This window comes from Tachyglossus aculeatus, chromosome 2, assembly GCF_015852505.1.
Source record: "Tachyglossus aculeatus isolate mTacAcu1 chromosome 2, mTacAcu1.pri, whole genome shotgun sequence".
In the NCBI taxonomy this organism is placed as follows: Eukaryota; Metazoa; Chordata; class Mammalia; order Monotremata; family Tachyglossidae; genus Tachyglossus; species Tachyglossus aculeatus.
Genome location: NC_052067.1, coordinates 148,065,183 through 148,091,446, shown reverse-complemented (window position 1 = coordinate 148,091,446; position 26,264 = coordinate 148,065,183). Strand labels below are relative to the sequence as shown.

At 40.1% G+C, this 26,264-nt stretch overlaps 1 protein-coding gene across 6 annotated transcripts in view; it reads left to right on the top strand.

The window, feature by feature from the left end:
• KIF21A (kinesin family member 21A) overlaps window positions 1-25,522 on the top strand; it is a 148,887-nt gene extending 123,365 nt beyond the window's left edge. For 5 of the 6 annotated variants that reach the window (XM_038759894.1, XM_038759878.1, XM_038759865.1 and 2 more), the window contains 8 exons: window positions 729-767; window positions 4,487-4,623; window positions 7,861-8,041; window positions 12,290-12,454; window positions 16,952-17,069; window positions 17,793-17,963; window positions 22,094-22,293; window positions 23,987-25,522. In XM_038759894.1, the coding sequence (XP_038615822.1) occupies window positions 729-767; window positions 4,487-4,623; window positions 7,861-8,041; window positions 12,290-12,454; window positions 16,952-17,069; window positions 17,793-17,963; window positions 22,094-22,293; window positions 23,987-24,080 (1,105 nt within the window). In that variant the 3' untranslated portion in view covers window positions 24,081-25,522. The remainder of the gene's footprint in view (window positions 1-728; window positions 768-4,486; window positions 4,624-7,860; window positions 8,042-12,289; window positions 12,455-16,951; window positions 17,070-17,792; window positions 17,964-22,093; window positions 22,294-23,986) is intronic. The other variant, XM_038759900.1, reaches the window with a different exon arrangement.
• Window positions 25,523-26,264: the final 742 nt, after the last annotated feature.

Here is a 26,264-nt window from a genome sequence, read left to right as displayed (position 1 = left end):
TTCCAATTTTGTCTGGAATTTTTGGTATTTTGGAATTTTCCCATTTTCCATGCCGTCTGCCCCATAAAATCGTTTTAGGTGCTGAACAAAGAACTTACCAGTCTCTTCCCCTCTCCTGGATCCAGCCCTAAACCTACATGTTCCCATCCATCTCTTGCGTCCTCTAGCTTCCTCCCTATTGCTTATGTACCCTGGGCCTATTTTCCCAGATACCTGCTAGATAATTTTTTTTGCATGTCAAACTGCAGTCCAGCACAGCTAGAAATCCTCTTGAGGGTAAATTCCACATGTGGAGTCCCAAATTTAGTGAAGATTCATTCCTTCACCTAAAAAAATTTTACAATTAGAACTAGTCAAATGTTTAATAGAGTGCCTTTCACATGATCTGCCTTCAATGAATACTATTAATTGTTTACCGAATTATATTCCACCACTTCCCTTTCCATTCTTTTTCACCTTAACTCTATTTGCAATTTTAGATTATTACAAAAAAAGTAGTGAGTGACGTGTCGAGTGGCAATGAAAGGACACCAGTCTATTCTTCATTTAGGAATAACTGATTATTACTGATATTGTATGCTAATGGAAAAGCAGTGTAGTAAACTCTAAGGGAAACATTTACTGCATTTTCTGGGTCAGCATGCTGATATTGTTAAGAAAATACAGAGCTTTTATCCTGCTGATACCTGTGTTCTTTCTCCTCACAATCGTACTACTGTTCACTGTAGGTCTGATGAAAGTGATTCCTCTCTGTCGGAGGTACACAGGTACTCTCTCTTTTTCCTTCTTTCTGGCCTCCTATTCATTTCTAAATCCCTTTCTGCTGGTTCAAAGCAAAGTCTTGCTTTTGTTGCACGCTCTTTTCTTTCTCCTAAAAACGCATACGTGCATTAACCTTTGTACTGTTTTCTGCAAGAAATGTTTTTGCCCTTTAAAAAGCATGCTTTTCAGAGAGAAACAGAGCAAATTGGTTGATTTGAAGGTTTAAAAAATTTTAGCCTTTGCTTGCATTTGGTCTTGGTGTTTACTTGTATGTCGGTTTCAACAGTATTTTATTTACTACGTAAAGTGAGTTTGAAAATGGGAAGACTTGCGGTTTTTTGGCTCAACACTTTTGGGCCAAGATTGTGGATTCATATTTTTTATGAATATCATTTGCCTATGTAATACAAGCTGTTAAAAGATCAATTGACTTGAAAAGAGTAGTTCCCAAATGTTTAGTTTGTGGCTTATTCAGACCCCTTGCATCTTGCACTCATCTTCATCCTTGATCATTAGTATTTTCATGCTAAAATACAGAAGAAGAACAGTGCTTTGCACATAGCAAGTGCTTAATAAATGCCATTATTATTATTTAATAATATATAATATTATATATTAATATATAATAATAATAATAAGAAGAAGAAGAAGAAGAAGAAGAAGAAGAGGTAAAGTTCAAGGCCATCAGTGTCAGCTGTTAATATCCACATCTTGTATACAATCTTGCATACAATTTCCACTCACAATAACCACACATAATCATTTATACCATTTGGGAGATGGTTTAGTGCAGCAAGAGATTCTTTCTCGCAATTAATTTATACTGAAAAATAATAGCAGTACCTTCTATTGGATGATAAAGTTTAAAAATCATATATATCAATGCCTTATTTCCCTGTTGTTCTGTGGCTTCAGAAAAGAGTTTATTACCCTAAAAATTTGGGAACTGGTTATGGGAATATAGTAAATATAGAAAATGATGATTAGAAAAACTTTTAATCTTTACAATAATAGAAAAGGATCAGGGCAATAAAAGTAAAATTCCCCAAATCGCCCCAAATTATAATTTTTGGCATACTGCCTGTAGACTGCTTTCCCTCCAGAAAATTACTGGTAAAGTTAGGGTTTTTTTTCTTAATACTTGATTGTTGGTAGTGATAAGAACTATGTTAAAGCTGCCTTGATGAAGTTTTTGCAGCTTCTAGGACAAAACTTTCACTAGCTATGGATCAGAAGTAATTTCTCCTTGTCTTTGCCGACACATTGTTCTGTTATTATCCTTTAGGGTTTTTTTTCTCAGTCTTCTGTCCTATTCACTTTGACTTATTCTTGGTCTCATACATCAATCAATCAATCAGTCGTATTTATCGAGCACTTACTGTGTGCAGAGCACTGTACTAAGCGCTTGGGAAGTACAACTAGAAATCCAATAGTGCTGTTGGACCAAAATCATACTACTTTCTTTTAAAAGGACTGAGAGTTCTGCCTGCTCACCTGACAAGAATTTTAGCAGTTTAAAAGAATGCTTAGTAACTTAAATTGTTTCAATTCACAGGTATTATATCCTGCAGGATCTATAGAACAGTGTGGAGAAAAAGCGAAAGGATGATTCATTCACACACTTCAGCTTTTTTTTTATTAAGAAATTAGCAAATGATTAAATTAGATTTTACTAATTGACTTATCTCAAACCCATTAGAAAATATTGTGAATGTAACTGCATTTTTAGATCATAAATAAGCCAAAATCAATTTTTATGTATTTTTTCAATATTTACCAAAAGAATATATGTGTGAGTGTGGCTCACTGGAAAGAGCACGGGCTTTGGAGTCAGAGGTCTGGGGTTCAAATTCCGGCTCCACCAATTGTCAGCTGTGTGACTTGGGTACCTTCTCTGTGCCTCAGTTACCTCATCTGTAAAATGGGGATTAAGACTGTGTACCCCCCGTGGGGCAACCTGATTGCCTTGTAACCTCCCCAGCACTTAGAACGGTGCTTTGCACATAGTAAGTGCTTAATAAATGCCATCATTATTATTATTATTACTACCTAGTTGCAATTTGCAAAAATATTGTCTTCCATAACATTCAAAAAAATAAATCAAGAGCCAGCCCGAATCTATGACCACACTGTTCTTCACTGTTATTGAGTGATCTATCCTCATTGGTGTGATTTGACTTATTTTTAAAATTTCATTTTATTTTATTTTTCTGCCGGGTTCCAACCATGATTCTCTAGCCTGGATCCTGCACATAACCCACATTTCAGATTTGGTTCTGGCCCAGCCTGTGCAGAACGTAGCCCCGAGTCTGCGGGATTTGGGTGCAGCCTGAATCCAGTCAGAATCAGAAGGAGATCCAGGGGCCAGTAACACCAGAAATTCACGATGCGTTTACTCAAGGACCGTTGTCCTCCTGGGTTTCTGGACAAACCATGACCTTAGTTCCCCTGGTGTTAATTGAAATAAGGGAGAGGAAGAAGTAGGAGAGAAAAATGGGAAGCACAGGTTTGTCTGACAGAACACAAATGCTGTTGTGTTTGATGCAACTTGAGCAATGGGCAAGGGATTCATGACGATGAGTAAAACTCATCCAGACATCTAACTAATCTAGCCAACCTCCATTCCTTTAATTCTTCTAAACTATTTTTTTTTTAATTCAGGACTTGGAGAAGTAGATAGCCTATCTGTTTATAGTCACTTCCTTTCACGTTTTCCTCTGACTTGAGAAGCAGTGTGGCCTAGTGGAAAGAGCATGGGCCTAGAGGTCAGAGGACCTGGCTTCTAATCCCAGCTCCACCACTTACCTGCTGCGTGACATTGATCAAGTCACTTAGCTTCTTTGGGCCTTAGTTTCCTCATCTGTTAAATGGGGATTCAATAACTGTTCTCTCACCTATTTAGATTGGGAGTCCCAAGGTGGGACCTGATGATCTTGTCTCTACCCCAGCGCTTAATAGGGTGCTTGTCACATAGTAATCATTTAATAGGTAATACAATTACTATTATTATTCCTTGATAATGATAAAAAAGCAATTCCCCAAAAGAGTGACCGCTTTGGTTGGATGAACATAGTTCCATTTTCCACAAACTTAACATTCTAAATATGTAATCATATTTGTGGTGGGTTTTTATCTTGATATTTTTATTTCTGTCACATGAAATTTTTCTTAATGAAATTCCTATTTTTGTTGTACACCTACTCTAATGAACCATCCATTTTAACCACCAATAACAAGCAGGTATGTAGTGGGAAAATAGTATGGCAGATTCCTTTTTTCCTCTCTTGCCATAATTTTTGGATCATTTACAGTTATTATTATTCTGATTTCCCTTCTTCCTATCCCTGTAGTAGGTATTTCCCTATTCCCAAGAGGTCAGATCTTTCATTTTTCCTCATTTACAGTGCACTCACAGTCTAACTCAGAACCCAGTTAGACACAAAGGGCACTGAAATGACAACTCCTATTTTTTCTCTTTCTTTTGCACATCTTCCCACACCTAACTCCTTTTGCCTCATCCTCATTTCCCCAGGATGGTATTACCCCATTCCTATTAGGTTTATTTTAAACTTCTTGACCTTTCATTAGTCACACGGACAACTCCTAAATTATCCAGACTGCAGTTTCTCCAAACTTTGATTTAAGGAATATTTCTAGTTTTGTAGCAAGATATGGTCATTGGGATTTATTCTTCCATAGTAAAGTAATCTTTTCTTCTTTTCAGAGGCATAATCAACCCATTTCCAACTTCCAAAAGTGTTAAATCGTCAGCACTTCAGTGTATTCACACAGCTGAGGGGCACACGAAAGCTGTGCTATGTTTGGATTCTACTGATGATCTTCTGTTTACTGGCTCAAAAGGTAAGGCACTGTTACATCCTTGGACTATCCCTTTTAAAAAGATATACCTAAAATAATTTTTCTTCTGTAATAACTATACCTGTCCAGCATGTATTGTGAGAACACAAATTCCTAAAGTGTGAATCATGCAGCAGTGAGGAACAATATGCCAAAACCTCCATAATGTATTATCTATTGGGGTGACTGGTTGTAAATGGGTTTTGTGCAGGAAATTTTGTAGGCATATATATCCTCATCCATGCCCGTCTACTCTCCTGTTGCACTGTACAAATCACTCCTCAGGGACTTTATAATCTAATGAGGAGCTTGTAGCCTAATAGAAGGAGACTACAGATAAATATCCAACAATTATTCTCCCCTCCTTCAATCCCTTATTGAGGGCACATCTCCTCCAAGAGGCCTTCCCTGACTAAGCCCTCCTTTTCTCTTCTCCCACTCCCTTCTGCGTCACCCTGACTTGCTCCCTTTATTCATCCCCCCTCACAGCTCCACAGCACTATGTTCTTGGTACATAGTAAGCACTTAACAAATACCATTATTATTATCATTATTATTATATCTGTAATCCCCCTGTAGACTATAAACTCTCTGTGGACAGGGAATGTGTCTGTTTATTGCTATATTGCACTTCCCCAAGCACTTAGTACAGTGCTCTGCTCACAGTAAACACTCAATAAATTTGATTGAATGATTGAGTGAATGAAGAAGGAATGTCATCTCATTGTCCCTTTTACATAGTTGCTAATATGTTGAAGCCATGCTAGCTTTAAAATATGCTAGCACATTAGTTATAAGATCTGAACATATAAAATAATAATGACAGTAATCATAATAATTGTGGTATTTTTAGGTACTTACCCTTTGCCAAGTGCTGTACTAAGCACTGAGGTAGATACAACCAAGTTGGCCATAGTCCCTGTCCAACAGTAAATTTGATTGAGTGATTGAGTGAAGAAGGAACATCATCTCATTGTTCCTTTTACATAGTTGCTAATATGTTGAAGCCATGCTAGCTTTAAAATATGCTAGCACATTAGTTATAAGATCTGAACATATAAAATAATAATGACAGTAATCATAATAATTGTGGTATTTTTAGGTACTTACCCTTTGCCAAGTGCTGTATTAAGCACTGAGGTAGATACAACCAAGTTGGCCATAGTCCCTGTCCAACATAGGATTCACAGTCTGAGGGAGAACAGGTATTTAATCCCCATTTGACAGATGAGAAAACTGAGGCACAGAGAAGTTACATCACCTGTCCAAGGTCACACAGTAGGTACGTGGCAAAGCCGGGTTGAGAACCCAGATCCTCTGAATCCCAGTCCTGTGTCCTTTCTACTAGGCTCTGCAGGTTCCCATTTTTACGAAGAACTGTGAGAGTATTAAAATAGGGGCTGGTAGGAACAGAGATACTCGTTCCAGAGGAGTGATGACTAGCAATCAATCAATCAATCAATCAATCGTATTTCAGAGTGATTTGAGCTGTATTCCCAGGCTCATTCATTCGGGGTTCTGACCAAACCAGAAAATTTGCAATCGGGGTGGAAAGAGCCCAGTGTGGTGGCTTCTAGCAGCGTGGCTCAGTGGAAAGAGCACGGGCTTTGGAGTCAGAGGTCATGGGTTCAAGCCCCGGCTCCGCCAATTGTCAGCTGTGTGACTTTGGGCAAGTCACTTAACTTCTCTGTGCCTCAGTTCCCTCATCTGTAAAATGGGGATTAAGACTGTGAGCCCCCCGTGGGACCACCTGATCATCTTGTAACCTCCCCAGCGCTTAGAACAGTGCATTGCACATAGTAAGCGCTTAATAAATGCCATTATTATTATTATTATTATTATTCTACCCTGTTTGCTCTTGGAAGCCTGTCTTTTCTCAACCCTATCTGCCCTAATATCCTTACAGCCCATTTGTACATGCAATCTCCATGAAAAGTTTGTAGCTGTGGGTATAAGAATAGGTATGTATAATTGGTATACTTCTCTCTCTCTCTCTCTCTCTCTCTCTCTCTCCCCCCCATATATATACATTTATATACAGTAAGTTCTCATTAAATAAGATTGATAATTTTCAGAGGTTTTTGTTTGTAAGATAGAAAGCAGACTTTTGTTGTTAACCCAAGCATGTAGTGGTTCAAAGTATGCTGGAAATTTGGAAGATCCATTTAGTCCTTAATAGAGAGAGAGAGAGAGAGAGAGAGAGAGAGAGAGAGAGAGAGAGAGAGAGAGAGAGAGAGAAAGAGAGAAGTACACTATTTCACATAGTTATACTGTACTTCCCAAGTGCTTAGTACAGTGCTCTGCACGCAGTAAGTGCTCAATAAATATGATTGAATGAATGAATATCAATTTGAATAATCATTGTGAATGCTTTTGTTCAGTAGATATACAAAGCATCATATATATATATACACTATATGTGAGCTCATGGATAGGGAATGTCACTATTGTATTTTACAAAGCACTTAGTAGGGTGCTCTGCACACAGTAAGCGCTTAATAAATATGATTGAATGAAGGAATAAATGACTAATAATAATTGTGGTACTTGTTATGTGCTTACTATGTCAGGCACTGTACTAAGCGCTGGATGGATGCAAGCAAATCGGGTTGGGCACAGTCCCTGTCCCACGTGGGGCTCACAGTCTCAATCCCCATTTTACAGATGAGATAATTGAGATACAGGGAAGTTAAGTGACTTGCCCAAGGTCACACAACAGACAAGTGGCAGATCTGGAATTAGAATCCATGACCTTCTAACTCCCAGGCTATGGTGCATCCACGGGTTTGGGAGTTAGAGGATGTGGGTTCTAATCCCGGCTCCACTTCTCTACTGTGTGACCTTGGGCAAGTCACTTCATTTCTGTGCTTCAGTTACTTCATCTGTAAAATGGGGATTAATACTGTGAGCCACACGTGGGACAACCTGATTACCTTGTATCTACCCTGACACTTAGAAAAGTGCTTGGCACATAGTAAGTGCTTAATAAATACCATTATTATTGTTATTACTCCATGCTGCTTCTGTGTATATGTACTGTACACTCTATTTTTCCCTTAAATATTACCCTTTAAAGGCTACCAGAGCAAGATAATATTATTTTTCTTTGTCTAGCCTGTAAAGGATAATATTTAAGGGAAAAAATATAGTGCAAGGAAACTATATTGGTATCTTTGCTTGCTTTTTTGAATTTGTGCGAAATGATCCATACTTCCATTATTTTTCTCCTTTTCATTTCAGATCGTACCTGTAAAGTGTGGAATCTGGTAACTGGACAAGAAATTATGTCCCTGGGAGGTCATCCCAATAATGTTGTGTCTGTAAAGTACTGTAATTACACTAGTCTGGTCTTCACTATCTCAACATTTTATATTAAAGTGTGGGACATCAGAGATTCTGCAAAGTGCATTCGAACATTGACGTAAGTAACTTTAAAAAAGAATGCAGGCATTTCATAACTTCTTGTCTTGATCAGGAGCTGTAAATATAAAATGCTGCATTTTGAATTGGCCAGAAATTAAGCCCATTTCTATAAACGTAAAATAGAGGTTTTTCAAAATTTTTAGACATTTTCCTCAGTAAATACCTCTAACGATTACTTCTGGAAAATATAAAAGTATGTAAGCTTATTGTGGGTGGGGAACTTGTCTACTACTTCTGTTACACTGTCCCAAGCCTTTAGTACATTTCTAAGCACACAGTAAACACTCATTATATAAGATTGATTGATAATTTTCAGGGGTTTTTGTTTTTAAGATGAAGAGCAGATTTTTGTTAACCCAAATATTTAGTAGTCCAATGTGTACTGGAGATTTGAAAGATCAGCTTAGTTTTTGACCTTCTACTAACACTCCATATTGACCAAATTCAGTTCCATCTCTTTCTTTTGAATTGAAAATTAGAAATGAGTCATTTTATGCAAGAATTTCCCAGGTGAAATCCTAATTGGTTCCTTGAAAAAAAACATTGAATAACCAGTCAACTATCAATGGTATTTATTGAGGTTTTACCTCATATGGAACATGATTGTAAACTCTTGGGAGATTACAATACAACAGAGTTGGTAGACATGTTCCCTGCCCACAAGAAATTTACAGTGTAGAGGGGGAGACTGATTAAATAATAATGATAGTAATAATTATGGTATTTGCTAAGCGCTTGCTATGTGCTTATTGTTCAAAGCACTGGGGTAGATACAAGGTTATCAGGTTGTCCCCCGTGGGGCTCACAATCTTAATCGCCATTTTACAGATGAGGTAGCTGAGGCACAGAGAAGTTAAGTGACTTTCCCAAAGTCACACAGCTGACAAGTGGCGGAGCTGGGATTAGAACACATGACCTCTGGCTCCCAAGCCCTGGCGTGGGATCAAGGGACTTCCAGTCAAGAGATCCAAATTCTAGCTCTGACTCAGCCTCTTGGCTGCTGTGTGACCTAGCAAAATCACTCAACTTCTCTGTGACTCAATTTCATAAAATGTATAATATGGATAAAATACCTGTTCATTCATTCAAATGTAATTGAGCACTTATGGTGTGCAAAGCACTGTACTTAGCACTTGGGAGGGTGTACATTACAACAACCAACAGACACATTTCCTGTTCTCTCCCTCTTTTAGACTGTGAGCCCCATGTGGGACTTCATCCAATCTGAATATCTTGTATCTATCTACCCCTGTGCTTAGCACATTCATTCATTCGTTCATTCAATCGTATTTATTGAGCGCTTACTGTGTGCAGAGCACTGTACTAAGCTCTTGGGAAGTACAAGTTGGGAACATGCAGAGACGGTCCCTACCCAACAGCGGGCTCACAGTCTAGAAGGGGGAGACAGAGAAAAAAACAAAACATATTAACAAAATGAAATAAATAGAAAAAATATGTACAAGTAAAATAGAGTAATAAATATGTACAAACATATATACATATACATGCCCAGAGCGTTTCTGCACAGAGACGATCCGGGCAGCAGCGTGAAGTACAGATTGAAGTGGGGAGAGACAGGCGGATGGGAGATCGGAGAGGAGGCTGTTGCAGTAATCCAGTCAGGATAGGATGAGAGATTGAATAAGCAGGGTAGCGGAGATTTTATGGGAGACTGTAAGCTCCTTGAAGTCAGGGGTTGAGTTTTCCAACTGACTTGCATTTACAGTAGTGCTTAATAAGCATTCCACACAAAGAAACTGCTCAGTAAATACCATTGATTAATCCATTTGCTGATTAATAAAGAACATCATTATTGTTATGGCACTTGTTAAGGGCTTACTATGTGCCAAGCACTGTTCTAAATACTGGGGTAATAATAATGATAATAATGATGGTATTTGTTAAGCGCTTACTATATGCAAAGCACTGTTTTAAGTGCTGGGGGGGGATACAAGGTGATCAGGTTGGCCCACGTGGGGCTCACAATCTTAACTCCCATTCTACAGATGAGGTGACTAAGGCACAGAGAAGTTAAGTGACTTGCACAAAGTCACACAGCCGATAAGTGGTGGAGCCAGGATTAGAACCCATGACCTCTGACTGGGTAATCAGGTTGTCCCACGTGGGGCCCACAATCTTAACCCCCATTTTACAGATGAGGTAACTGAGGCCCAGAGAAGTTAAGTCACTTGCCCAAAGTCACACATCTGACAAGCGGCGGTTCCTGGATTTGAACCCATGACCTCTGACTCCCAAGCCTGTGCTCTTTACATTAAGCCATGCTGCTCATTGTCAACCAAAGAATTGACCGAAGTAATATGGATATATTAGAAAACAGCGACTTTAAAACCACAACAAATATAGTTACATGGTTAAATAGTGATGTAAATGTTGTCCAATAATAGATTTTGCATTAATTGTGTCTTTCGCATCCTATTCAGCAAAAAGACACACCTGGTGCTAATAAACTAAAGATCTGTCAGTAAAGCCAAATAGAGAACAAATGGTAGTTGAAATGGGATTTTTAAATCTCTTTTACTCAAAGTAGTTCAGAGGTTAAGGCTATGGGTGAAAGAGTGAAAGGAGGGAGGATTTTAAGTCAAAGTAAACTTCACATGTGCTGCAAAACCAGAGCGTTATCTAGAGATGAAAAAAGTGGTATGAGGGATAATGGCTTTAAAAATAAATAGTGCTATTTCAAATGAGCATTAATGAAGTGTATTTTAGCCTGGAATCTTTATATTTTCCTAACTGAAGAGGACATGATTTTGCTATGAGTGGGAGAGGTTAACATTGGGGTGTTTAGAATTAGATAGTGATATGGTTAGGAACATGATTCCACTGTTGCGGTATATAACAGGAACTACTTCAGACCAGAAAGCAAGCCATGTAGGTGGATATTAGTGGTCATTATAAAAGGTAATCTTCACAAAACATTTCTAATTTTAGGGCTAATAAATTATACCCAATGGTATAAATAAAGAAAAATGTTCAATTTATATATAGGTTTGAATTATACCATCTGTATGCATTTCCTTTACTTAAATTCCTAAATTAATTGCACTTGGCATTTGCATTTTTTCATCTATGTTGGTTTTAGTGTTTTGTCCTGCTTCCCTACTATATTGTTTGAGGAAAAGGACTCTGCATACATTTTCTTTTTATGACCCTGCAGTGTCTACTTAGTGCTTGGCACATAGTAAGCGCTTAACAAATACCATTATTATTATTGTAATGGTAATGATGACAATCGTTACCCTTTGTATTAGTAGGTAGGTAGCAGACACATTGAATTCTGTGAATATAACTAGGAATATAAATAATAATAATAATTATGGTATTTTTTAAGTGCTTACTATGTGCCAAGCACTGTTCTAAGCACTGGGGTAGATGCAAGGCTATCAGGTTGTCCCACGTGGGGCTCACAGTTTTAATCCACATAGTACAGATGAGGTAACTGAGGCACAGAGAAGTTAAGTGACTTGCCCAAAGTCACACAGCTGACAAGCGGCGGAGTTGGGATTAGAACCCACGACCTCTGACTTCCAAGCCTGTGCTCTTTCTGTTAAACCAGTGTGGTATAGAAAGTTATCTGCTCAGTTCCTAGGAAGAAAGATATGTAAATGGAACAGAAAAAACTAATTTCTAAAAGCCAAAATAGAATCTTAAATGATCAAAAATTGCCCATAGCTCAGTTCAAGTTTCTTCACAAAGTGCATTTCATGGAGTATTAACGATTATAAAATTCATGGCTGAATTCTCAATTTTAGCATCTGGGACTCCAGGAAATGTTTGCACATTAGACTTGAACATGAATGACTTTGTGATAATTATCTCAGAAACAGAAGCAGCTGCAGTAGAGAAGCAGCGTGGCTCAGTGGAAAGGGCATGGACTTGGGAGTCAGAGATCATGGGTTCAAATCCCGGTTCCACCAATTGTCAGCTGTATGACCTTGGGCAAGTCACTTCACTTCTCTGTGCCTCAGTTCCCTCATCTGTAAAATGGGGATTAAGACTGTGAGCCCCCCGTGGGACAACATGATCACCTTGTATCCTCCCCAGCGCTTAACAAATGCCATTATTATTATTATCATTATTATTAATAATAATGAACACATATATTAGAGATATAAATAAAATCTTGGATCATCCATCAAATGTTCTGTTTGTGAGCTTCTTTTGAATTTCAGAACTGCTAGAACCAAACATAAATGAGGAACTGTAATCATTTTCTATTTTTATTCAGATCTTCCGGTCAAGTTATGCCTGGTGATTCCTGCTCTGCAAATGCCAATCGAACAGTAACAATTCCATCTGGAGAAAACCAGATTAATCAAATTGCCCTTAACGCCACTGGCACTTTTCTTTATGCTGCATCCGGAAATACAGTAAGAATGTGGGATCTCAAAAGGTATGTAATTGAATTTTAAAATAATAATAATATTGGTTATTTATTAAGGTATTAAACGCTTACCATGTGCCACACACCATACTAAGCGTTGGGGTGGATAAAAACAAATTGGGTTGGGTACAGTCCCTGTCCTGCGCAGGGCTCACAGAATTCATCTTCATTTTACAGATGAGGTAACTGAGGCACAGAGAAGTGCCTCAGAGAAGGCACAGAAGTGAAGTGACTTGCCCAAGGCCACCCAGTGCAAGTAGCAGAGACAGAATTAGAACCCATGACCTTCTGACTCTTAGGCCTGTGCTCCATCCACTACTGTGCATGAATACTTCACAGATGCCTAGGGGAAGGAGAAAGGGTTTGGAAGTCAGAGGGTCTGGGTTCTATTTGATCAATCAATGGTATTTATTGATTATCAATTATTATCAATCAATGTTACTGTGTGCAGAACACTGTACTAAGCACTTGGGAAAATACAGTATAATAATAATAATAATGGCATTTATTAAGCTCTTACTATGTGCAAAGCACTGTTATAAGCGCTGGGGAGGTTGCAAGGTGATCAGGTTGTCCCACGTGGGGCTCACAGTCTTAATCCCCATTTTACAGATGAGGTAACTGAGGCCCAGAGAAGTGAAGTGACTTGCCTAAAGTCACACAGCTGACAAGTGGTGGAGCCGGGATTTGAACCCATGACCTCTGACTCCAAAGCCCACGCTCTTTCCACTGAGCCACATAATAGAGTTGGTAGACACTATCCCTGCCCACAGTGAGTTTATAGATGAGAGAGAGAGAGACAGAGAGATTAAAATAAATTGCAGAAGGCTATTTACATAAGTGCTTGTGGTGCTGGGGATGGGCTGAATGTAATAATAATCAGAATCATAATTATGGTATTTTTAAGCACTTCCTATGTGCCGAACACTGTACCAAGTGCTGGGGTAGTTACAAGATAATCAGGTCCCACATAGGGCTCGGTATAAGTAGGAGGGAAAACAGGTATTGAGTCCCCGTTTTGCAGATGAGGGAACTGAAACACCGAGACATTAAATTAATTGCCCATGGTCACACAGCAGACAAGTGGCAGAGTTAGGATTAAAACCCAGGCCCTCTGACTCCCAAGCCGGGGCTCTTTCCACTAAGCCACACTGCTTCTCCGCTATGAAAAGATTTTCAAAGTGTGTAGACAGTGCAGAAGGGGAATGGGGAAGTGAGGGTTTAGTTAGGGAAGGTCTCTTGAAGCAGATGTGGTTTTACCAGGGCTTTGAATATGGGGAAAGTGGTAATCAGCTTGGACGCGAAGAGAGGAGGACTTTCTAGCCAGAAGGATGAGGTGGGCGAGGGGTCAGCAAAGAGAAAGGTGAGCTCAAGGTACAGATAGTAGTTTGACATTAGAGGAGTGATGTGTGTGGGTTGGGTTGTAGTAGAGAAACAGGGTGGCCTAGTCGATAGAGGCTGGGCCTGGGAATCAGAAAGACCTGGGTTCTAATCCCAGATCTGCCACTTATCTGCTGTGTATCCTTGGTCAAGTCACTTCACTGGGCCTCATTTACTTCATCTGTAAAATGGGGATTAAGACTGTGCGCTTGTGTGGGACAGGAACTGTGTCCAATACAATTTGCTTGTATCCACCCCAGTGCTTAGTAGAGTGCCTGGCACATAATAAGCACTTAACAATTACCGCAATTATCATTATTATTATTATTATTATGAGACTGGTGAGGTAAAGTAGGAAGGGAAAAGCCTTTAAAGTTGAGTTCTAGGCAATAAGCTTGTTGTGGGCTGGGAAAATGTCTATTATATTGGACTTTCCCAAGTGCTTAGTAGAGCGATCTGCACACAGCACTTGGTAGATACAATTGAGTGTTTGAGTTTATTTTCGATTTAAAGATAGATGGGCAACCATTTGAGGTTTTTGAGAAGGAAGACATCAATTAATCATATTGAGAACTTACTGTATGCAAAGCACTGTACTAAGCACTTGGGAGAGTACAATACAACAGAATTAGCAGGCACATTCTTGCCTATAATGAGCTTACAGTCAAAAGGGGGAGACAGACATTAGTATGAATAAATAAGTAATATATAATGCCATAATTTATCAATGTGTACATAAGTGCTGTGGGACTGGGGGTGGGGAGACTATCAAGTGTCCAGAGATCACAAATTGGGATGCATAAATGATGCAGAAAGGAGAGTGAGCCAGGGAAAAGAGGACTTAATGGGGAAGGCCTTTTGGAGGAGATAATAATAATGGCATTTATTAAGTGCTTACTATGTACAAAGCACTGTTCTAAGCACTGGGGAGGATACAAGGTGATCAGGTTGTCCCATGGGGAACCCATTTTACAGATGAGGTAACTGAGGTAACTGAGGTAACTGAGGCACAGAGAAGTGAAGTGACTTGCCCAAAGTCACCCAGCTGACAATTGGTGGATCCGGGATTTGAACCCATGACCTCTGACTCCAAAGCCTGTGCTCTTTCCACTGAGCCACACTGCTTGTCACTGATCTTAGTAATGCTTTGAAGGTGGAGAGAGTGGTGGTCTGGCATATATGGAGGGGGAGGGAGTTCCAGATTAGGGGAAGATGGGAGGAAGGAGTTGGCCACGAGATAGATGAGATAGGGGCCCAGTGAGTAAGCTGGAACTAGAGGAGTGGAGTCGGCAGGAGTGGAGACATGGACATCATTTTTAGGAAAACGATGAGGGAAGCAGAGTGAAGTATGGACTGGAGAAGAGAAGCAGGAGACGGGAGCTCATTGAGGACACTAATGGATTAGTCAAAGCAGGATATAAGGGCTTGGATCAGTGTGGTTTGGATGGAGGAGAAATGATGGACTCTAGAGATGTTTTGGAGACTGTAAGATCTTTGTGGGCAGGGAATATGTCCATTATATTGTGTTGTACTCTCCCAAGCACTTAGTACAGTAAGCGCTCAATAAATACGATCCAACAGACAATTATTCTCCCCCTTCAAAACCTTACTGAAGGCACAACTCCTTCAGGAGGCCTTCCCTGACTAAACCCACCCTTTCCTCTTCTCCCAATCACTTCTGTGTCACCCTGACTTACTCCCTTTGTTCTCCCCCCACCTTCCAGTCCCACAGCACTTACATGCATATCTGTCATTATTTATATTAATTTCTGTCTCCCCGCCTCTAGACCGTTAGCTTGTTGTGGGCAGGGACTGTGTCTGTTTATTGGGTATTGTACTCTCCCAAGCTGTTAGTACAGAGCGCTGCACACAGTAAGTGCTCAATAAATACGAATGAATGAATGAATTGTTAGAACTAATTCAGCGACAGACTGAATACGTGGGTAGAGTGAGAAAGAAGAGTCGAGGATAATGCTAAGTTTACAGGCTTGTGAGACAGGAATAATAATAATAATAATAATGGTATTTGTTAAGCACTGCCTATGTGCCGAGCACTTGTCTAAGCACTGGGGTAGATACAAGGTAATCAGGTTGTCCCACGTAGGGCTCACAGTTTTAATACCCATTTTACAGATGAGGTAACTGAGGCACAGAGAAGCTAAGCGACTTGCCCAAGGTCACACGGCAAACAAGTTGCAGAGCCGGGATTAGAACCCACAGTCCTCTGACTCCCGAGCCTGTGCTCTTTCCACTGAGACACACTGCTTCCCCAAGAATGTTGTCCTTGGCTACAGGGTTAGGAAAAGCTCAGAAAGGATGTAGTTCAGGTGCGAAGATGAAGAGTTCTGTTTTGGACTTATTTAGCTTGAGACGTTGGCGGGACATCCAAATCGCGATATCCCGAAGGCAGGAGGAACTATGAGAGAAGGATAGACGTCAGGGAAACTTTATCAATTTAGGTCCCATTAATTGGGATTAGATTCTGGAGCCACAGTTGAATTTTAAGCAAAGTAGAACTTGAAGAGTCTGTGTGAATATTCTGCTCATGATTTTATTGGGTGATTTAGTACCCAACCCACAAAGAGGGTTTTAGCTATAGCTTAGGCATTGTGGCTCTTGGTAACAGTGTGAAAGACTTGGATTAGTTGGAGTTCTAATCGCACTCTCCCCTCTCTCTCTCTTTCGCTTGAGACAGCTTCAGGACATCATTCCATGCTTAAGTCAGCGAGGAAAAATTCCATGCTTAAGTCAGCGAGGAAAAATTCCTGAGGGGTGGAAGAGTAGGAGCATGCAGAAACTCAAGTACAAGAAAAAGGGAAAACCTTTTCCTCCATGGGCTACTTTTGATAATTACCCATTTGAGATAGAAATAACAAATGGATTTTCTGCATTAGTATCTAGGTGCATGTTAAGCAAAACTCCAAATATCAAGTTGCTTTATGAAGAGGGTTACCTGCAGCACACTCTAGCTATCAAAAATTCTCTTTTGAACTGTAGATTGGTCCAACTCTGCAAAACAGAGATCTTAAAATGAAAATGCAGTTACCACTTGGGGTTCATAGGGACTTGGCGATGTCAGCCCCAAGCCAAAATACTAAGTTTTGTCCTCTTTGACTTTCATCTAAGGTTTCAGTCGACAGGGAAGTTAACTGGACACCTGGGTCCGGTAATGTGCCTTACCGTAGACCGGATTTCCAATGGGCAAGATTTGATTATCACTGGCTCAAAGGATCACTATATAAAGGTGTGCATATTGGGGTGGTCAGCTAATGTATTTCATGTCTGGTTAAAAGATATATTATTAAATGTGTGGTCTGAGCTGTTATACCTCTCAGTAAGAGAGAGTCAGATTGGGATTTGATGCCATCTTTTGACTAACAGATATATTTCACTGACTTTGGGGAGCTGTTTAAAACATGTCTAGATATGTATTTAGGTGGCTGAAGGATATCTTTGTTTATTTCCCTTTGTTATCTATACTAAGTTTAGATAACTTTCTAAACTAAGACAGTGTAAGACAAAAAAATCAGATTGTCATTTAGAATTTATAAAGATGAGAGTAAATGACAAATAGCTTCCTCATTCAAAAAGAGATCCCTATTTCCACGGTTACAGGTAAAAGTGACTCACTCCTAAGGAAAACAATAGCAATAACAGTCTGTATATAGAAATGGGATTCATAGAAGTAGTTAGTTTTTCCATTGTTTAAGATGGTACAGTTTTACATACAAACAAGTTTGCATTTGTTTGTGATGACAGGTTATTTCTTACGTACTGTTTAAAGGTTTCTAGTTTTTATTACAAGCATGGTACTTTTAAAACTAAGCTTCATGGACAAAATTGGGATTCTCTATTGGATGGTGAATGCAACATATCCTTGCAACCGCATAATGGGATGCTATTTTTCTTATTGTTTTTCTTTTTAAAATGGGCATGCACAAGAAGTTAATTTACATTATCGTTTTAGATGTTTGATGTAACAGAAGGGGCTCTTGGAACAGTGAGTCCAACACACAATTTTGAACCCCCTCATTATGATGGGATTGAAGCACTTACTATTCAAGGGGATAATCTCTTCAGTGGATCTAGAGACAATGGAATAAAAAAATGGGATTTAGCTCAAAAAGACCTTCTTCAGGTAATGCAAAATCTTGGTGGTGATTTAAAAAGGGGACTAGAAATTATGTTGTTCACTGAAAATTGCATCATCTCTTCACAACTGAATCTCATTTATGAATCCTGTTAAATCAGGATATACTAATGAAGACCCTCTCGTCCTGATTGAGGAGGTAATTAACATCACTTTCAAAATTAGCAGCAAGTAGCAGCCTGGCCTAGTGGAAAGAACACAGAACTAAGAGTTAGAGACTGGGTTCTAAGCCCGGCTATGCCTGCTGCCTGTTGTGTTCTTGGGCAAATCATTTCATTTCCTTGTCCCTTAGTCTCCTTGATTGTAAAATGAAAATTAAATATTTGTTCTCCCTCCCCCTTCAACTGCCAGCCCCATGTGAGACTGGGGCTGTGTTTGTTTTTATTATCTCCTATGTATCCCAGTGAATAACACAGAGCTTGATCCTCAGTAAGTGCTTAATGAGTATTGCTATCGCCAAATCTCCAGCCCTGATTTCTCTCCCTCTTGCCAGTCTCCCATCTTCTCCTGCCTTCAAGACATCCCTACTTGGATCCTCCCATCACCTCAATCTTACTTGTCCAAAACAGAGCTCCTTATCTTCCCACCCAAACCCTGCCCACCCCCTGACTTTCCCATCACTGTAATAATAATGATAATAATAATAGTTGTGGTATTTGTTAAGCACTTACTACGTGCCAGACACCGTACTAAGAACTAGGGTGGATACAAGCAAATCGGATTGGACCCAGGCCCCGACCCGTGTGGGGCTCACGGTCTCAATCCCCATTTTGCAGATGAGGGAACTGAGGCACAGAGAAGTGAAGTGTCTTGCCCATGGTCACACAGCAGACAAGTGGCGGATCAGGATTAGAACCCGTGACCACCTAACTCCCAGACCTGTGCTCTGTCCACTGTGCCATGTCGCTTCTCCGGGTGGTACCACCCATCCTTCTTGTCTCACAAGCCCATAACTTTGGCATTATCCTTGACTCCTGTCTGTCATTCAACCTCATATTCAATCCATCACTAAATCCTGTCAGTCCCTCCCTCACAGCATTGCTAAAATCCACCCTTTCCTCTCCATCCAAACTGCTGCCATGTTAATACAGCCACTCATCCTATCCGTCCTAGATTACTGCATCAGCCTCCTTGCTGACCCCCCCAGCCCCCTGTCTCTCCCCACTCCAGTCCATACTTCACTCTGCTGCCCGGATCATTTTTCTACAAAAACGTTCAGGATATGCCACCCAGCTCTTCAAAAAACTCCAGTCGTTGCCCATCCACCTCCACATCCAATAAAAACTCCTCACCACCGGCTTTAAAGCTGTCCACCACCTTGCCCCCTCCTACCTCACCTTGCCTCTCTCCTTCTAAAACCCAGCCCACACACTTCACTCCTGTAGTGTTGACCATCTCACTTTGCCTTTAATCTCATGTGTCTCGCCGCTGACCCCTTGCCAATGTCCTGCTGCTGACCTGGAGTGCCCTCCCTCTTCAAATGTGACAGAAAATTACTTTCTCCTCCTTCAAAGCCGTACTGAAGGCCCATCTCCTCCAAGAGGCCTTCCCAGACTAAGCCCCACCTTTCCTCATCTCCCGCTCCCTTCTGCATCGCCCTGACTTGCTCACTTTGCTCTTCCTCTCTCCCAGCCCCACAGCACTTAGGTACATATCTGTAATTTATTTATATTAATGTCTGTCTTCCCCTCTAGACTGTAAACTCATTGTGGGCAAGGAATGTATCTGTTTATTGTTGCATTGTACTTTCCCACTTAGTAAAAATAATGTTGGTGTTTGTTAAGCGCTCACTATGTGCCAAGCACTGTTCTAAGCGCTGGTGTAGATACAAGGTAATCAGCTCGTCCCTCATGGGGCTCACAGTCTTAACCCCCATTTTACAGATGAGCTAACTGAGGCATAGAGAAGTTAAGTGACTTACCCAAAGTCACACAGCGGGCAAGTGGCAGAGCCAGGATTAGAAACCATGACCTCTGACTCCCAAGCCCGGGCTCTTTCCACTGAGCCACGCTGCTTCTCTAGGTTTGGGAGTCAGAGGTCGTGGGTTCTAATCCCGGTTCTGCTACTTGTCAGCTGTGTGACTTTGGGCAAGTCACTTAGCTTCTCTGTGCCTCAGTTACCTCATCTGAAAAATGGGGATGAAGACTGCGAGTCCCACGTGGGACAGCCTGATCACCTTGTATCCTCCCCAGCGCTTAGAATAGTGCTTAGTACAGGGCTCTGCACACAATAAGTGTTCAATAAATATGATTGAATGAGTGAATAAATAATGCCAACTTACTATACCTTGATCCCATCTAGTTCGCCACTGACCTCTCACCCATGTCCTGCCTCTGGCCTCGCACACTCTCCCTGCTCAGAGCTGACAGATAATTCTCTCCACCCCTTCCAAGCTTTATTGAAGGCTTATCTCCTCCAAGAGGCCTTCCCTGACTGACCCCTCTTTTCTTTTTCTGCATTGTCCTGACTTTCTCCCTCTCTCATCAAGTATTTGCTACTATAGTCAGTTCTCCTGCATGCAGTAAGGGAACTGTGTTTTTGCAGAATCTTGAATTAAGGATAACTCATGTCATGGTATTCATCCCACATGAATCAGTTATTACTTAATTTGATTTCTCTGTGCATAGCTCTATATAGAGCACGTGGGAGAGCACAAAAATGAGTAGGATGACCCCTGCCCTCAGGAACCTTGTAATGTAATGCTGTGCATGTTCACAAAACCACTTCTAGTGACACCACACCACGTTCTATCCGGAGGGATGCAGCTCGTTGGAAGAACATTATTATTGTTATTACTATTTTGGAATTTGTTATTCTATCCAGAGGGATGCAGCTCGTTGGAAGAACATTATTTTTGTTGTTACTATTTTGGAATTTGTTAAGCACTTACTGTATGTGTCAGACGTTCAGTCATTCAATTGTGTTTATTGAGTGCTTACTATGTGTAGAGCACTGTTCTAAGCAGTAGGATAGATAAAAATCTAATCAAATCAGACACAATAATAATAATAATGATGGTATTTGTTAAGTGCTTACTGTATGTGTCAAGCATTGTCATTCAATTGTGTTTATTGAGTGCTTACTGTGTGTAGAGCACTGTTCTAAGCAGTAGGATAGATAAAAATCTAATCAAATAAGACACAATAATAATAATGATGGTATTTAAGTGCTTACTGTATGTGTCAAACATTCAGTCATTCAGTTGTGTTTATGGAGTGCTTACTATGTGTAGAGCACTGTTCTAAGCAGTAGGATAGATAAAAATCTAATCAAATCAGACACAATAATAATAATAATAATGATGGTATTTGTTAAGTCCTTACTGTATGTGTCAAACGTTGTCATTCAATTGTGTTTATTGAGTGCTTACTGTGTGTAGAGCACTGTTCTAAGCAGTAGGATAGATAAAAATCTAATCAAATAAGACACAATAATAATAATGATGGTATTTAAGTGCTTACTGTATGTGTCAAACATTCAGTCATTCAGTTGTGTTTATGGAGTGCTTACTATGTGTAGAGCACTGTTCTAAGCAGTAGGATAGATAAAAATCTAATCAAATCAGACACAATAATAATAATAATAATGGTATTTGTTAAGTGCTTACTATGGGCAAAGCACTGTTCTAAGCACTGGTGGGGGGGTTACAAGGTGATCAGGTTGTCCCACGGGGGGCTCACAGTTTTAATCCCCATTTTACAGATGAGGTAACTGAGGCCTAGAGAAGTTAAGTGACTTGCCCAAACTCACACAGCTGACAGTTGGCGGAGTCAGGATTTGAACCCATGACCTCTGACTCCAAAGCCCCTGCTCTTTCCACCGATATGGGGCTCACAGTCTACGTAGGGGGAGACATTCAATCAATCAATCAATCATATTTATTGAGCGCTTACTGCACGCAGAGCACTGTACTAAGCGCTTGGGAAGTACAAGTTGGCAACATATGGAGACAGTCCCTACCCAACAGTGGGCTCACAGTCTAGAAGGGGGAGTATGGGGGACATTCCCCCCTACTGCTGCCATATTCTCACAAATGGAAGGGTTGATTGTATTTCTGCAAGGTACAACAGGAGAACAAAGACATCAGTTTTCCTTAATCTCTCCTTTTTCTTCCCCAGCAAGTTCCAAATGCGCACAAGGATTGGGTGTGCGCCCTGGGGGTGGTTCCTGGACACCCCATCCTATTGAGTGGCTGCAGGGGGGGCATTTTGAAACTGTGGAACGTGGATTCCTTTGTGCCGGTCGGGGAGATGAAAGGTCACGATAGCCCCATCAACGCAATCTGTGTCAACTCCAGTCAGATCTTCACAGCGGCCGAGTGAGTCTGCTTTCTTTTGGGTTTCCTTGATGGCGTTCGTTGCGCGACTTTTGTTAAGCTGCTTTGTTAAATGGGATGCTCTCTCTCAAGAACTTGGAAAATGTTTGCTTTCTCCCTCTCAGTTACTATTAGGTGGGTTTCGCCAATGCTTTCTCCCTCTGTTACTAACTATTAGGTGGGTTTTGCTCTCCATGGTACATTTAATCAATCAATCAATTGTATTTATTGAGCGCTTACTGTGTGCAGAGCACTGTACTAAGCGCTTGGGAAGTACAAGTTGGCAACATATAGAGACAGTCCCTACCCAACAGTGGGCTCCGTTCTGTCATATTGTTGTTCCTTGGCCCCCCGTACTCAACTGAAATGGATGGCGTTGCTTTTGGTCAGTTGTCATCTCATCCTGAAAGAGCTTGTAGTTCTACTGTAATTTAATTAACGCTCCTCCTTGATGAATTTCTTTAATGAGTCTTTTCTGAGGGCCGATATCCATGTAAATAATAATGATAATGATGGCACTTGTTAAGCACTTACTATGTGCAAAGCACTGTTCTAAGTGCTGGGGAGGATACAAGGTGATTAGGTTGTCCCGTGTGGGGCTCACAGTCTTAACCCCCATTTTACAGATGAGGCACAGAGAAGTTGTGTGACTTGCCCAAAGTCACACAGCTGACAAGCGGCGGAGCCGGGATTAGAACCCATGACCTCTGACCCCCAAGCCCGGGCTCTTTCCACTGAGCTACGCTGCTTCCCCACTTTCTCACACCAAACATTAGTTTGATGTTTTCCAGTTGTTCAACCAAGTGACGCCCTTAATCCAATTACTGGACTTATGTATATATAGCTGCAATTTTACTTATTTATATTGGCATATGTTTACTTGTATTGACGTCTGTCCCCTTCCTACCCGCACCCCTAGACTGTGAGCACATTGTGGGCAGAGATTGTCTCTCTTTATTGCTGTATTGTGCTTTCCCAATCACTTAATACAGTGCTCTGTACACAGCAAGTGCTCAATAAATACGATTGAATTTGAATGACTTCAAATCATATTTATTGAGTGCTTACTGTGTGCAGAGCACTGTACTAAGCACTTGAATGACTGACTGTGACTGTGTCCAACCTGAGTACCTTGGATCTATTCCAGAGTTTAGAACAGTTCTTGACACATAGAAAGCGCTTAACAAATGCCACAATTGTTATTATTAGCTATTGAGTACCCACTGGGTACAAGCATTGCACTGTGTACTTGGGAAAGTACAACACTAGGAAGTGATACGTTCCCTGCAAATAGGAAACAAACCATAACTGACCTGTGGTTTAGGTTGTTAATCCATTTTGCGGAAATCTTATGTTTCAGGCATTTGAGAGGACGTTTATTCACATAAGGTAAATCATAAATGAATATGGCCAGTTGACAGTAATTTTAAATAGGTTTGTTTAAAGTGTTGTCATGCACAGCTTTCCATAATCATATATAGACCGTGAGCCCGCTGTTGAGTAGGGACCGTCTCTATATGTTGCCAACTTGTACTTCCCAAGCGCTTAGTACAGTGCTCTGCACACAGTAAGCACTCAATAAATACGATTGAATGAATGAATGAATATATAGAATTTTTTTATGAATAAATGAAATAGCTATGTTAAAAAATGCTGTTTGACTTGATGCAGTTTTTTCTCGTAATTCCCTTCTCAGTGATCGAACTGTGAGGATTTGGAAGGTTCGGAATTTACAAGATGGTCAGATCTCTGACCCTGGAGACCTGGGTGAAGATATTTCCAGTAATTAACCGTAAATTTGCTTGTTTTGTGAAAACTGTGATGCAATTCTGAGTATTCCTCTGTACTCTGCCCTGTTACTTAGGTAAACGCATACAACTAAAATAAGCTGAAAAATTCAACTGAATTCAGTCGTTAATATAAATGGTATTCTAATTCAGCTGTTATCCTTAAAACCCAATGTGCTTAATTAAAAAAAAGTGTGTCCTATTAATACCCTGCTTGAATCTCAATTTTATTGTGACTGGATTTTCGTGTATATGCAACACTCAAATTCTGTTGAACTGCAGAGAATCTGCTTTTGTGACAGTTGTGGTCTCAAATTAGTCACTTGGAATATAACACAAAGCACTGTTAACATTTTCAGGCATTTAGTTCAGATAACTTGTGTGTCGTGATAGCTTGTTGGTGAAATCATAGTCCATAATTGAGTCTGAACTTGATTTTGTTTCTTTGTTACGGAAGTGATAGAAGACAGGAGAAAGTTGTTCAATGAAGTTTCTTAAAAAATGGAATTGACCCTAATCTGCTAGCAAGGAACATTCTAGGATTTGCTTTAATGTTAACATTTGATCTTATTAATAATAATAATAATGATGGTATTTGTTAAGCGCTTACTATGTGCAAAGCACTGTTCTAAGCGCTGGGGAGGTTACACGGTGATCAGTTTGTCCCAAGTGGGGATCACAGTTTTAATCCCCATTTTACAGATGAGGTAACTGAGGCCCAGAGAAGTGAAGTGACTTACCCAAAGTCACACAGCTGACGGTTGGCGGAGTCGGCGTTTGAACCCACGACCTCGGATTCCCAAGCCCGGGCTCTTTCCACTGAGCCACGCTGCTTCTCTTATTGACCAAAGTTGTGCAGTTGTGTAGCCTCTGTACTCAGGACTAAAATAGTTTTGGGTTTTTTGTTTTGTTTTTTTCATTAGTGTAGTGTGTGCATTCAGTAACGAGAAACACTTTTCATGCCCTAACAAATATTTTACTCTATTTTCCTAAGGAGTTGTTTATATTCTCGCCTCTTCCTTTTGTTTTTATTTAATGGTAGGATGTCCTTCCTTTTTCTAATTTTATATGCTGCTAAATATATTTTAAATAGACTATGTTTTGCAAACCCTGGCTGTTAAGATGACAGCTGCATCATCTGCAATGGGAAAAGCTATGTAAATAGGTGATTGTAAAGAGAGAATGCCTTACATCTGCCTGTATGAATTTTTAAACTGCTGTAGAGTGTGGATATTGAAAAAGGATGTATAATTTAATTCCAACTGCCCAGAATATTATGTTGTAAATTCTGCAAGTGTCAAAATTGTATGTGGACTGTAAACCAACATTTGGAAACACTGACTTCTGTGGGGGTTTTTTGTTTTGTTTTGTTTTATTTCTGAAAGTATGGGCTTGTAAATGAAAGCTTAGCAAAGTAGAGCTTAAATAAACACATCAGTGTGGAATACTCTCTCTTTATTTGTGATTCTGCCTTTATGCAAGAACTTGTCGAGGAGTACAGCATTTCGCAAATTGTGTTTTTTATCTGTGGAGGGGGAGGAAAGGGCAAATCTCAATCCATGTTCAACACACTGTTGAGCTCTTTTGTTGTTGTTGATCGTTTTATTGATGTTGAAGTCCTGTTTTTCTGAAAGGTGTAGACATTGATCCCTTTTATATTTAGGTAATCCCTCTGACAGGACAAGATTGGCAATAGTGGATAGAGCATAATGGATAGAGTCAGGATGTCATGGATTTTAATCCCAGCTCTGTTTTATCTGCTGTGTGACCTAGGGCAAGTCACTTCACTTCTCTGGGCCTCAGTTACCTCATCTATAAAATGGACATTGAGACTGTGAGCCCCATGTGGGACAGGGACCATGTCCAACCTGATTTGCTTTTGTCCACCCCCGTGCGTAATACAGTGCCTGGCACATAGTAAGTGCTTAACAAACATTTTTCTTAAAATTCATTCATTCAGTCATATTTATTGAGTGCTTACTGTGTGCAGAGTACTGTAATAATAATAATAATGATAATGATGGTGTTATTTAAGTGCTAGGTGCCACGCACTCTACTAAGCACTGGGGTGGATAATAATAATAATAATTATGGTATTTTTTTAATAATAATACTAATAATTATGTATTTGTTAATAATAATAATAATAATGGTATTTGTTAATGTTCCAGTGCTTAGGACAGTTCT